Here is a 14,107-nt window from a genome sequence, read left to right as displayed (position 1 = left end):
ATGTCAGGTACAGGGTTTGTGCGTGACTGGAGGGATGTGGATTTGCCAGAAAGTGCTCCTCCACCCAGCACTCGCAGTGCATCATTGACACCTGGAACATTGGCCCATATGTGTGATTATGCCTTGCAGATCCTTAAAAAGGGACCCCCGCATTGCCAAAATGATGAACGATGACGACTACTGGTTGGCCAGCATCCTGGAGCCACGCTATAAAGGCAAATTCCAAAATATCATGCCACAGGAGAACCTAGAGTTAATATTGGCTAACAAACAAGCTACTCTGGTAAACCGTTTGTTTGAGGCATTCACAGCACACAGCGGCGGTGATGGTTCTCACACGAGCTGTAGGGGGCAACATGGAAGAGATGTTCGTGGTGCACACATCCGAAGTGGCGTTGGAGACAGGAGTTTCATGACCATGTTGTGGACTGATTTTTCAAGTACCGCTCACACGACAGTTAATACTGCATCGATTGAAAGTGACAGGAGACAGCAGTTGTCAACTATGGTTACAAACTACTTCTCCTCCCATATCGATGTTCTCCCACACAGGTCATTCCCCTTTGATTATTGGGCCTCTAAACTGGACACCTGGCCTGAATTGGCCCAATATGCCTTACAGGAGCTCGCTTGCCCAGCTGCAAGTGTGCTATCGGAAAGAGTCTTCCGTGCAGCTGGATCAATCCTGACAGAAAAAAGGACCCGTCTGTCGACCCAAAATGTTGATGATCTAACCTTCATAAAAATGAACCATGCATGGGTTTCAAAGGATTTTGTCCCACCTTCCCCTGCTGACACATAGGTTGCCAGAAAAATGGCTCGCTTTTGTCCTCCTCTTCCTCGGACTTCTCCAATTTATCCATATTCAGCTGCTGAATGTCCAACATCAACATATGCCATTTTTTCAACCTCCCTAACTGGGCTGCCTCCCCCCCAGGGCCGAGGTCACCACCTGGCGCACGCACCCGTGCGAGTGCCGCTGCCCTGGACAGGTGGGTGGGCCCACTCTTGGGCGACGGCACTGGCACAGGGTCCCTCATAGTACAATCAAGTGTCTCTGACGGTGGGGGTGCACACCCACCGTCAGACACACCGGAGGACTATGAGGGGCCCTGTGCCAGTACCTCCGACGAGTGGGGCCCCCCTGCTTGCTCAGGGCCCCAGCACTTGCAATACGTACCTCTCCCTGCTCCACCACTGTGTAGTCTGGGCTGTTAAATCCTTCACTGGGACTGCCACTACAAATTTGGTGAACTGATAGATGATGGTTAAGATGTAGCTATGCCCTGTCCTGCTGGGCTCTATCTTCAGATGATCAATGGCTTCCATTTGTTATGGACGTCGACTCACAATGAGATGCAGTGGTGGTTTATCATCAGCTTTCACAGTTTTCCTACTCACAGACGTGTGACATTCCTGCCCACATTTTTAAATGTGTCCTCTCATGCCAATCCAATAGAATCGCCTACGGCCTGTGGCTTCTGTCTTTTGCTCTCCAAAGTTACCTGACAGATCATGATAGGCAGTGAGGACCATGTCTACATCTCTCCCTGTGATCACAATTTGATGGAGATGAGTAACGGTGATGGGATCCACGGTACTGCGATACAGCAAACCTTTCTTCACAAAGAACTGTTTTCTCTGTCTCTACAGACAAAGAAATTGAGGGTCAGCATCGCCTCTGAGAATTCTCCCAGGAGTTTTTCCCGTGATTAGTAATTCCAAAATTTCTGCAATCACTCGACTTTCCGTCTGTACTTTTATCCATCTCGTTTCCTCTTGCGGAGAGTCTGGACTGTCTTACTGAGACTGAAATATATATGAAGATTTAAAAATACCCCAACAGTGTATACTGGTGTACGCTTCGAATACATTACCCTTTTTCTACTTTTTAGATTCTTGTCTAATCCATACTGAGGCTGTGAGTGTCTTTATCTTACTCCGGAAATATACACTGAGATTTGTAATGTTTAAACTATGCTATATATACCTGTTATCCGGTGATACTGTAGCCTTTCTCAACTTTCAACAATCTTGTCGAATCCATACTGGGCCTGAGACCGTCTGAGTATGCCTCCTGATTAGAGATGAGCGGTGTTCGAGTCGAACTTTTTGCCAAGTTCAAATTCGAGATGTTTTGGGCGGTGTTCGAGCCGTTCGTCGAACTCGAACACTTTCCTTAAAATTCGGCTGTTCGAGGTTCCGTTCGAGAACGGTTTGTTCACCAAAAGCGTAACTTTATTTTCACATTAATAATGGTTTTTAATGTTAATAGACAGTTTCATGGCATAGTAGCGGTGTCTGGTAGCCAGCGGTGTAGTACACCTGTCAAGGAGCTACACCGTGTGTGTTTCTAATAATTTTTTACCGCATCTTGTCCAGGAAATCCTTTTGGGCCTTGTAGCACTGTCTGCTACTCAGCAGAGGAGCCCACCCGTGAACCTAGCTATGCCGCCTGTTTATGAAAGAACCAGTTTTTGACTGCATTTAGCCCAGTTAATACTTTGGGCCTAGTAACTGTGTCTGCTACTCAGCAGAGGAGCCCACCCGTGAACCAAGCTGTACCGCCTGTTTATTTAAGAACGATTTTTTAACTCCATTTAGCCCAGTAAATACTTTGGGCCTAGTACCTGTGTCTACTGCTCAGCAGAGGAGCCCACCCGTGAACCTAGCTATGCCGCCTGTTTATGTAAGCACTGTCTGCTACTCAGCAGAGTTGCCCACCCGTGAACCAAGCTATGCCACCTGTTTATGTAAGAACTGCGTGCTACTCAGCAGAGGGGCCCAGCTGTTAAGCAAGCTACAGCACCTGTGGTTTGGACACTTAATTTTTGCACATTCTTTCTGGAATGCCGGTTAGGCCTAATTCCGGTTGACCTGCACTTACTGGGAAATCATCGTTCGTGGGGAAGAATTGGAATCCCAGATCCCCATCACTAACAGGGTTCAGCGGGTTATTCGCACCTGTAAGCGACACGCTGGTCCTTTCAGTGTAGCGCGCATGCAGCCCCGGGCATGACAGACCTGTTATTGCTCAATCTCGCGTGCCAGAGCCTCGCGTGTCCCTCTAGTAAGCTGGACGCGGACCGCGGGGTCATGCCGGAGTCTCGTTCGTTAACGGAACTAAGCTGACAAATCTCTAGCACAACTAAAAACGGCCATGCACCACCACCCACAGAATCGAGAAAGCTTGCAATCTGTCCATCTTTTCCATGGCTGGCATGGTTGAGGTTGCCCGTGTGGAGTCCAATTAAGCCGCAGGCTCCACTCCTTGTGGTGGTGCCCTTCTGGACATTCCTTTAAGGTTCAGCTTTGCAACCATACTGCCCACGGAAACCAAACACTTTGCCTTTATGGATGCTGTTCAGAGGGTCGTGGGAATAACGCTGCCCAATCGGCAGTTGGCAAAATTTATGGTGGGAAGTCGGACGGTATATGATCGTCTTCGATTTTAGAATATTTTTTGTATTTTAGATTTTTATTCCAGCCTTTCTTGACTTTATAAGGGCATGACATGCCTATATCTGTGTCTCCTCCTTTTACTCCTCCACCTCTTTTCTATATGTAATTGCCCTTTTCCATATGTTATTTGTGTCTTCTGTTCAATAAGGAATAAATTCTTGGACTTTGAGTGCGCTGCCAGACGAATTCAATAACCACACAAGGTTAAAAAAGTCTTCTGAGCATTTTGTCTGCTTTGGGACACCTTTTAAGGTGTTTTGTATGTGTTTGTATGTGTTTGCCTGCCATTGTTTTCAATGGGGTTCAAAGGTGTTCGTCGAACATTCGACAAACTTGCCTCCTGTTCGACGAACCGAACTCGAACACTAGCGGGGTGGCTCAACACTACTCCTGATATATAGACGTACATTTTTAATGTATAAACTATGCTATATATACACCTGGTATCTGGTGATACTGTACCCTTTCTGCCAGAAAGGACTCCTCCACCCACCACTAAGTGTATCATTGACACCTGGAACATTAGCCCACATGTGTGATTATTTCTTGCGGATCTTTTTATATTGTGGCGTGATCCATCCTGAGCCTGTGAGAGTCTGTGTGTTACTCCTGCAATTTATATGTAGATTTAAAAATTACCCCAACATTGTATACAGTTCTACGCTTGTGATACATTACCCATTTACTGCTTGTTATATTCTGGTCTAATCCAAACTGACCAAGTGAGAGCCTGTTTCTGACTGTGGAAATAAATACTGAGATTGACAATGACCCCTACACTGTGTACAGCTGTACTCTTCAGATCCATTACCGTTTTACGGCTTTTTATATTGTGTTGTAATCCATACTGAGCCTGAGAGCGTCTGTGTCTGCCTCCTGAAATATATACAGAGATTTAGAATGTTTAAACTATACTATATATACCTGCTATCTGATGATACTGTACCCTTTTTCTACTTTTTATATTCTTGTCTAATCCATACTGAGCCTGTGAGCGTCTGTGTGACTCATGAAATATATAAGGAGATTTACAATTATCCTTTGACTGTATACAGGTATACAGCTGTACGCTTCTGATACAGTACCATATATCTGATGTTATTTTGGGTACATTTTCTCCAAAATTTGGAAGTATGGTGGAAGAGGCCGCGGACGTGGGGGGGCCAGCTGGTACTGATGGTGGTGGTGCATCTGCTGGTAGTGGCAAAAGCACAATAGCAGCTAAGGCAGGAGGTGTTGCATCATGGTCTGGCTCCGGAAGGCCTCGAAGGCTACCTTTTCTGGGAGTAGGTTAACCACTTTTAAAGCCGGAGCATCAGGAACTGGTTTTGGCTTACATTGCCGAAACAGACTCCAGCTAATATGCCCTCCTCTTCTGAAGTTTCAAAAAATGCAAGCACTGAGTAGTCAAGTGCTGGCTACTGGTCAGGAAGAACCCCTTTCCTTGTGTCCTTCACCCCAACCAAAAGTGATTAATGCAGCAGGCCACACTTCACATTAGTCCATGTAGCTCGTGAATTCCCCAGTCCAAGATGAATCTGACATGGAGTGTGGGTCGCCAGCCAGGGCAGTGGGGTTAATCGGTACCGGGCCGTTGTCTCAGAGGGATGTGTCACGGTGGTGGTGACCCGGACCGTGGCCCTGGGTGTCCATGCAAATTGGTGAATTACGTTTATAGGTGAATGATATGTGACGCCACCTGTGGTTTCTGATCAGATTGACCAGCGCTGCAGTGTCGCTTCTCTGGGACAGATGTTGTGGTGCAGCTAAGATGTAGAAGCCCTGCACAGGTAGAGCCGTAGTCACAGGGCAGATGAAAGACTTGGTAGATGGTGTGCAGTGCAGGATGTAGCAGAGCCGTGCGCCAGGCGCAGGAGAAAGATGACAGACACAGTCGTGCAGTTCCTTTACCTGTACTTGTTAAGTGCCGTCCAGGACCCAGATTACAGATGGAGGAGTTGGTCAGCATGGAAGCAAATTAGGAATTCTCTCTCTGCAGATAGGTAGTGTGGCCTCCGTTCTAGCACTTATCTGAGGTACTCGCAGTACTGAGTTCACTGAAGTTCCCCCTGTTGACTCTCTTTTGGAACTTTCTCGTATGGCAGGCAGCCGTAGCCTTTTCCTTCAGGCTCCCACATGTTGCTGCTGGGGCCTCCGAGCCTTAGTTGGGAACAGAGCATTTACAGCTGCTACTTCCTCCGGTTTCTGCTGCAGAACCGTCAGTGTCCCTACAAACTCGGAGACCGGAATCCGGACCATGCGCTCCAGCTAGGAGTGAGCCTTAACCCTGCTCATCCTTCAGCTCCCCTTCTCACGTCCACACACTTCCCCTTCCCTTCAAAGACTGCCCTAAATTCCCGCCTCCCGACCACAGAGAGCAGCTCCTCAGCAGTCAGGTTCAGAGCTCTCCCTGCTGGCCTGGAGTGGGAACTGTGTTGTGTGTTGGTTTAACTGCTAGAGAGACCGCCGTACTATGAGGGGCCCTGTGCCAGTGCCGTCGCCAACGAGTGGGCCCCCCCCCCCCCGCTTGCTCAGGATCACAGCACTTGCAAAGTTGAAATACTTACCTCTCCCTGCTCCACCGCCGTGACGTCTTCCGCGTTTCCTGACAGTGACATTCTGGTCAGAGAGCGAGACGACATCACGTCTGTACGCCCTCTGCCTAAACAGTCCAAGTGCAGAGAGATGGAAGATGGGGACGACGAGGAGTCCAGAGTACAGGGATTTCCTAGCGAGGAGACTTATTTGTTTTAAAGGTTGGGAGCAATTTTTGGGGAGCACTATACTCTGGAGAATGATATATGGGGCCCACCATACACTGGAGCATTCCAAAGGTGGACATCAGACACTGGAGCAGCATTTACAGGGCCCATTATACACTGGAGCATTAGAAATGGGGCCTATTATATACTGGAGCATTATTTGGGCCCATAAGACAGTGGAGCATCATCCATGGGGCCCATCATATACTGGAGCATTGTAAATGGGGCAGATTATATATGAAGCATTATTTGGACCAATCGTACACTAGAGCATCATCCGTGAGGCCCATCATATGCTGGAGCTTTCCAAATGGGGGACATCAGACACTGGAGCAGCATTTACAGGGCCCATTATACACTGGAGCATTAGAAATGGGGCCCATTATATATGGAGCATTATTTGGGCCCATAAGACAGTGGAGCTTCATCCATGGGGACCAACATATACTGTAGGTAGCATTATGTGGAGCTCATCATATACTGTATCGAACATTATATGGGACCAATGATTCCGTATGGAGAAATATATGGGCTTCATTACTCTGTATGGCGCACTATGTGGTGGCCATAATACTGTATGGAGTAATATACTGTCCGTTTTTGGAGTTATTGGAGAATTTAAAATGGACATCAGTCATGAGATGTAAAAAGTGAAGTATTTTTCATTGTACTATACCGCTATTTCTCTGCCGTATCAGAGGATCATGAATTGTGGCATGTGTTAAAGGAGCCCAGTGACACTCTCTGGCCCTGGGCCCACGAACATCTGGAGCCAGCCCTACCCCTCCCCCACACAACTTTAGCCAAATAACCCCCAGTTTTCAATGCCTAACTATTATTATAAAGTAAATTAAGGTTGACAAGCTTAAGTAATAAGAATTGATGTTTTTGGCATTAAAATGGGCACTGTAGGTGTGTTTCCTGTCCTCCACTCACTGCCGACTTTTCTTCCCCATTGACTTGCATTGGGTTTCGTGTTTCAGTCGGCCTTCGACTTTTCACGATAATCGGCCGATTGCGTTCGACCCGACATTTGCGAAAGTCGGATTTCATGAAACTCGACTCGACCTGAAAAAAGGCAAAGTCGCTCATCTCTAAATATAACTTGTATACTACTGCCCCCTATGTACAAGAATATAACTACTATAGTACTGCTCATATGTACAAGAATATAACTACTATAGTACTGCTCATATGTACAAGAAAATAACTACAAAAAGACTGCCCCCTATGTACAAGAATATAACTACTATAATACTGCCCCCTATATACAAGAATATAACTACTATAATACTGCTCCTATGTACAAGAATATAACTACTATAATACTGCCCCCTATGTACAAGAATATAACTACTATAATACTGCCCCTATGTACAAGAATATAACTACTATAATACTGCCCCTATGTACAAGAATATAACTACTATAATACTGCCCCTATGTACAAGAATATAACTACTATAATACTGCTCCTATGTACAAGAATATAACTACTATAATACTACTCCTATGTACAAGAATATAACTACTATAATACTGCCTCCTATGTACAAGAATATAACTACTATAATACTGCCCCTATGTACAAGAATATAACTACTATAATACAGTCCCCTACTGTATGTACAAGAATATAACTACTATAATACTGCCCCTATGTACAAGAATATAACTACTATAATACTGCCCCTATTTACAAGAATATAACTACTATAATACTGTCCCTATTTACAAGAATATAACTACTATAATACTGTCCCTATGTACAAGAATATATCTACTATAATACTGCCCCTATGTACAAGAATATAACTACTATAATACTGCTCCCTATGTACAAGAATATAACTACTATAATACTGCCCCCTATGTCCAAGAATATAACTACTATAATACTGCCCCCTATGTCCAAGAATATAACTACTATAATACTGCTCCCTATATACAAGAATATAACTACTATAATACTGCTCCCTATGTACAAAAATATAACTACTATAATACTGTCCCCTATGTACAAGAATATAACTACCATAATACTGCTCCCTATGTACAAGAATATAACTACCATAATACTGCCCCCTATGTACAAGAATATAACTACTATAATACTGCTCTTATGTACAAGAATATAACTACTATAATACTGCTCCTATGTACAAGAATATAACTACTATAATACTGCCCCCTATGTACAAGAATATAACTACTATAATACTGCCCCCTATGTACAAAAATATAACTACTATAATACTGCTGCTATGTATTAATCCATTATTTTTTTTGCACATAACTCAGTAAGCTTTGCAGATATCAGATGGTTTGACTATTTTTTATATTAAGTCTATGTGCACACAATGCATTTTTGATGCATTTTCGCAGCGTTCTTTCCCGCGCGGAAATGTTAAAAATGAGTTATGTAATCCTTATGCAAGCTTATTCAATGACAATCCTAAAGTGTTTTGCATATGACCAGTAAATTTCCGTCCATGTTTGCTGTGCGTTTTTTTTCTGCATCATGTCAATTCTTTTTGTGTTTCTGCAGCATTTTTCACCCATTGAGTTCAACTGAATCAGTCAAATCTGCAGCAAAAACGCAGGTATAAAAATACTTGCTGCGGATTTGCATAGTTTTTGTTTTGCGTTTTACCATCTTCCTATGGGGTTTCCCACGCTGTCATATGTGTGACAGTGTGGGAAACACTGGCGCTGTGGTTTTTTATCGGCAGTAACAGTACCGCCGGTAAGACCGTCGGTCAGAGCACTGCGGAATTATGCTGGCAGATGTCAGCGTGACCCTTCAGCGGTGACCTGCGGTAAAAAGTTTACCGCAGGTCAGCAGCCATGGGCTGAAGAGACTACTGCTCCCATCGGGCTACGTCTGCTGTCACTGATAACAGTGACAGCAGGTCAGCAGGTGCCGCTGATGGGAGACGTAGTCTCATCTGCCGGTTCCTATGTTCACAGTTAACAGAAAAAAAAAAGTAAAATTAGATACATATTCCAATAAAAATAACAAACTAATTATACTCACCTAACACCAAATCCCCGACGCCCTCGTCTCCTAGAAATAATGTAAAATAATAAACAACCTGTCCACAGTAGTCTACGTATTGCCGAGTGTCCCACAGTGATCTCACATGTATAAGTCACATTGGGAGATGTGACCACTCTACACGGCAGCCGGCGATACACTGACAGGAGGTAATCGCTCCCGCAGTGTATCACTGAGCTGCAGTGAGAGTTCACCGGGGTTCATCAGCTGATCAGCTCTGGTGCTCTCACTTATGGCACCGCTACGTGAGAACTTTCCCATGCAGCAGTGGTGCCGTAAGGGAGATCACCGGAGCTGATCAGTTGATGAACTCTGGTGAACTCTCACGGCAGCTCAGTGATACACTGCGGGAGCGATTACCTCCTGTCAGTGTATCGCTGGCTGTCTTTGAGAGCAGTCACATCACTGATGAGTACTGATGAGCGAGCATGCTCAGGTGTTCTCCAAGTATTTTGGGCGTGCCCGGAGATTTAGTTTGTGTCGCCGCAGATGCATGATTAGCAGCTGCTAGACTGCCTGAATACATGTGGGGATTGCCTGTTTGCTAGAAAATCCCCACATGTATTCAGGCTGTCTAGCAGCCGCACATCATGCAGCTGCGGCGACAAAAATAATCTCTGAGCATGCCCAAAATACTCGGAGAACACCCGATCATGCTCAGAAAACTCAAGTAACAAGCATACTCGCTCATCACTACTGATGAGACTGCTCTCAAAGTGATCAGGATCGTCATGGGACATTATGGATTATCTTCTCGGTGGACTGGTGAGGAATATTGTGATTATTTTATTTTTGTTGCAGAAGACGTTGGCTTCGGTGGATTTGGCATTCGGCGAGTACGGTTTAATTACGATTCATTAAAGGAGTCTGTCATTATTTCAAATTAAGTACTTTATTCTGGGTTTATGAGTTTTATACAATATCACTATGAGGTTAGTAATGGAGAGGTGTCTTATAGACGCCTCTCCATTACTAAACTGTGGGCTTAATGTCAACTGACAATACAAAGGTGACATCAACCCCACTTGCCACCACTACAGGGCAAGTGGGAAGAGCGAGGCTAAGTGCCAGAATTGGCATATCTTATAGATGCGCCTTTTCTGGGGCGGCTGAGAGTGTTAGGAGTGGCGGAAGACACTAAATAAAAAATAAATAAAGTGCCTTCGCCACCCGGGGTCCACCGTGCGGTGGATGGAAAAAACGCTGCTAGAGAGGCAGAGCACAAGGCGGTAATGTGCACAAGGGTTAAACGACACCCAGTGCACAAAAGCAAGCTCTGTTATACTCACAGAGCTGCAGGCTAATAAACTTAAATTAGCCGCTGAGTCTGTTAAGAGTCACAGACTCACAGCGATACAGTCGTGGTATTCGCGGTCACAGGAGTAGCCTCAAACAGAAGGACTACTCCGTCTAAACCTACCGTCAACCACTGCAAAGCGTCTCAACCGCGGACGCAGAGTAAAGCTGCAACTGCAGCGCGGCAACCACTGAGCCGCTGCAATAACGCTGGCGCAATGCAGACGTTAAGCTGCTGAGCAAGATGGAGTATATGCGCGCTGGCGCTAGCGCTGCTACTGGCTGTACCCAAACACTCACACAATCGTATTATCAGAGGGAAGGGGTTTCTTAATAAGTCAGTCACCAGTCCAAGCATCCATCACCATACATACAGCAGCAAGTATGAAATACTAGCGCATGGCGGAACAGCCATGCGCACTTTTTATACCAAACGGGACCTTCCGGAAATCTCCAAGGCTCCAGGAGGAGCCAATAGGATTAGACACAGGACCTGAGCATGTGACTCCCGAACTTCAATGGGAGCTCATCCCATGAGCATGCTCAGTGGAGGGAACAGAGGACTTAGCCTCTGGAGAGAGTTGCCGCAAGGCACTCTCCTCTGCAATCTCTTCTACTGCAGATGAAACGCAGGAGACTGCAGCATGTAAGGGTCTAGATCTCACCATAGGGAAGGGAGAACTCAGACTCCTAACAGAGAGCTGCTGTTTTTAGTCTGGGAGGGGCCAATATTCATAGCCCCTCCCTAGGCAATTAATATCAGCCCGCAGCTGTCTGCCTAGTCTTTGCTGGTTATTAATTATAGGGGCACCCCACGTCATTTTTTGGGGGTCCCCCATTTTGAAAGCCAGTAAAGGCTATGTATACAGTTGTGAGCCTGGGAAGCTCCATGGGTATTACCCCCTTCCCAGGCTATAAACATCTGCCCCCAGCCGTCGGCTTTCCCTCTGCTGGTTTTTAAAATTATGCTGTCTGGTTATAGCCTATGTACATTAGTTCTGTTTACGCTCCTACATATGCGGGTGACAATAACACCTTTTCATTAATAAGCCGGTGACAATGACACCTTTTCATTAATAAGCCTAGAGCTAGGTGTCAATGACAACTGCTGACACCAGGCCCAAATCCCATTATTCTGATGCCACTGCATCAGCATGAAAAAGGTGGTGTATAACCAATAAATTACATCACAACTTTTTTGTAAATATCTTTATTTAGCTCATAAAAGCCTTCGTTGCTGTACATGCAAAACGCATACAAAAACTCGTGTTTTTGCCGCAGCGTTTTTCCTGCCAAGAGATGCAAAAACCGTGCAGAAATTTCTGCAAGCAAATACTCAACGTGCGCACATAGCCTAGATGTGCTACTAAAAAGCAAGACGTTAAGTCCACCATACACTTTGAATGGCTATTGGCCAAACAAAGCTTTGTCCGTTCATTCGTCTCTCGCATACACAGGTTTGTTTGGTCGAGCACTCCGGTGTCCTCTATGGGAAAGTCGTCACCAGTTGTTTCTGTCGGAGATTATCTGATATTCCCGGTCAATATGTCCGCTATCACTCTGCCGGGCCCCCCCACACACGTTCCCCCACACACGTGGGACGGTCTGCTAAGTCTTTTAGTAGAGGATACTTTACCCCCCCCCTTAGTGTGTGCCTATTATTTATGCTGTACATTGCCACTTTCCCCATCGGGGCTCACAGTCTACATTCCCACAGTCTTTGGAGTGTAGGAGGAAACCCAAGCAAACACGGGGAGAACATACAAACTCCTTGCAGATGCTGTCCTTGGTGGGATATAAATCCAGGACCCCAGTGTTGCAAAGCTTCAGTGCTGCTAACCACTGAGCCATCATGCACTGCTAACCACTGAGCCACTGTGCTGCAAAGTCTCCATTTCCACTGGTGATAATTGAGGACGAGTGCTCCTAGGACGTTTCCCGATTGCGGACTTGTTCAGACAGAATGATAATCACTTGGAGAGCGAGCACAAACCTCGCTTGTTGGATGCAACAATTTTTAAGCTTGCATACTAATCCTGATTCTCAGCAGCCCAACATCCTGTAGGACCGGCATGTGCTGCCGAGAACAATGCAGCGTATGTGCACAGACTGCTCTGTGATCGGCCTCTAATTGACCGTCAATCACAGAACATATAGCCGCTCGGTGGTCTTGAATCCGCACCATGGCGGGCGCGCGGGGGGGGATGGAAGCAGCTTTGGGGTAGAAATAAAAACAAAGACTCTGGATGTTCCCCTTGTGGGTGTTAACTGTACATAGCTGGATTACTTCCTGCAGGGGGCGCCGACTGGAAACCAGAGTAACATCATCCCCGTCTCCAATATTAGCAGCGTCGATATTTCGGCATTTTTTTCTGCAAAATCCCATAATGTTATATTTGCACATCGGAGATTGCCGCTTCATTACTGAGTAAAGGTTTTATCCAGGTGGAGCGGAAAAGTTGCATTTTTCATAAATACCCCAAAGATACAGAAAATAAAACTTAATGTGACATTAGTATCCGAAAACAGAATAAGGCTCCGTACACATTCGCTATAAATTGGGGCAAAAGGAGGAACCGCGCTGCCGGCACCGACCATCTCCAGCCGGCGCCGATGGAGTGATGGCGCAAGGGCAAACAGAGGCGTCCTCCCGGCCAGAGCGGCGCCGGGGGGTCACACTGGCTGATATTAATGATATTTATCCCCCCCAATAATCAATAACCCCTGCATACATCACATTAAAAACCCTTTTTTTTTCTCGGCTCCCGGGTACCAATAATTAACCGAGACGTGAGGACATCAGAAGTGGCGGCGTTACCTGCAGCGGCAGCGTTCTCGCCATGGCGCACAGGCTCTGCCGACTCCACCGGGTTACGGAGCAAGGGCCAGCCGTCTCCTATATAATCTGCCTCAATTACCGGCAGCTGCTCCAACTGCCACTGAGCGTGCGGGTGGAGTGCTCGTTACAACCGACCGTGCGGGAGGGTATATATACAGAGTGGAGCAACGCCTGCAGGATCTGGTGTCTGTGTGGGGTGTGAATATTAATGCAACGTATGGCTTTATATAAAGCAGCGCCGTCTCTAGAGCAGGTGGCCATTTTCTTAAAGTCGTAGCTTTGAATGGAGGTGGACGAGCTTTGTTGGTTTCCATACAGTCTTGTTTGCAATCATCGTAACCGCCACAATGCAAAAACACTACCCTACTCTTCTGGCTATCCCTCCAGCCTGCCAGTGTCTTCTCAGGGGTCTTCGTCTCTACTTCCATGATCCGACGTGCTCATTTGACCACGGTTCGTCTCTGCACCTTGTATTCGTTCAGCCCCAAATACCACAAGCCTGGTGTTTATACCTGTAAACCATCAACAAGTAGGCTAGCTGCCAAGATCTGGAAACCATCAAAAAGTAGGCTAGCTGTTGCAGAAAAATCATATGGAGCTTCTATTTAAAGGCACAGTCAGATGGCCGTATACACGCGAGACCCCCCCCCCCCCAGCCATTGCGTGCAATACTGTCTGCTTCATACGGCC

At 46.1% G+C, this 14,107-nt stretch overlaps 1 protein-coding gene across 2 annotated transcripts in view; it reads right to left on the bottom strand.

Annotated features, from left to right (window-relative positions):
* Positions 1-14,107, bottom strand: part of LOC141095861 (uncharacterized) — a 39,812-nt gene that overhangs the window by 20,488 nt on the left and 5,217 nt on the right. The window contains exon 1 of one of the 2 annotated variants that reach the window (XM_073582237.1): positions 13,397-13,554. The exons of the other annotated variant lie outside the window; for it this stretch is intronic. Coding sequence (XP_073438338.1) covers positions 13,397-13,420 — 24 coding nt within the window. The 5' untranslated portion in view covers positions 13,421-13,554. Of the gene's footprint in view, positions 1-13,396; positions 13,555-14,107 lie in introns of those variants that run through there. 2 annotated transcript variants of the gene reach the window in all.

Source organism: Dendrobates tinctorius, unplaced genomic scaffold (assembly GCF_039654945.1).
Source record: "Dendrobates tinctorius isolate UK_male_01 unplaced genomic scaffold, ASM3965494v1 ptg000070l, whole genome shotgun sequence".
Lineage (NCBI taxonomy): Eukaryota > Metazoa > Chordata > Amphibia > Anura > Dendrobatidae > Dendrobates > Dendrobates tinctorius.
The sequence above is the reverse complement of the archived record's forward strand: the minus strand, read 5'-3'. Positions and strand labels throughout refer to the sequence as shown.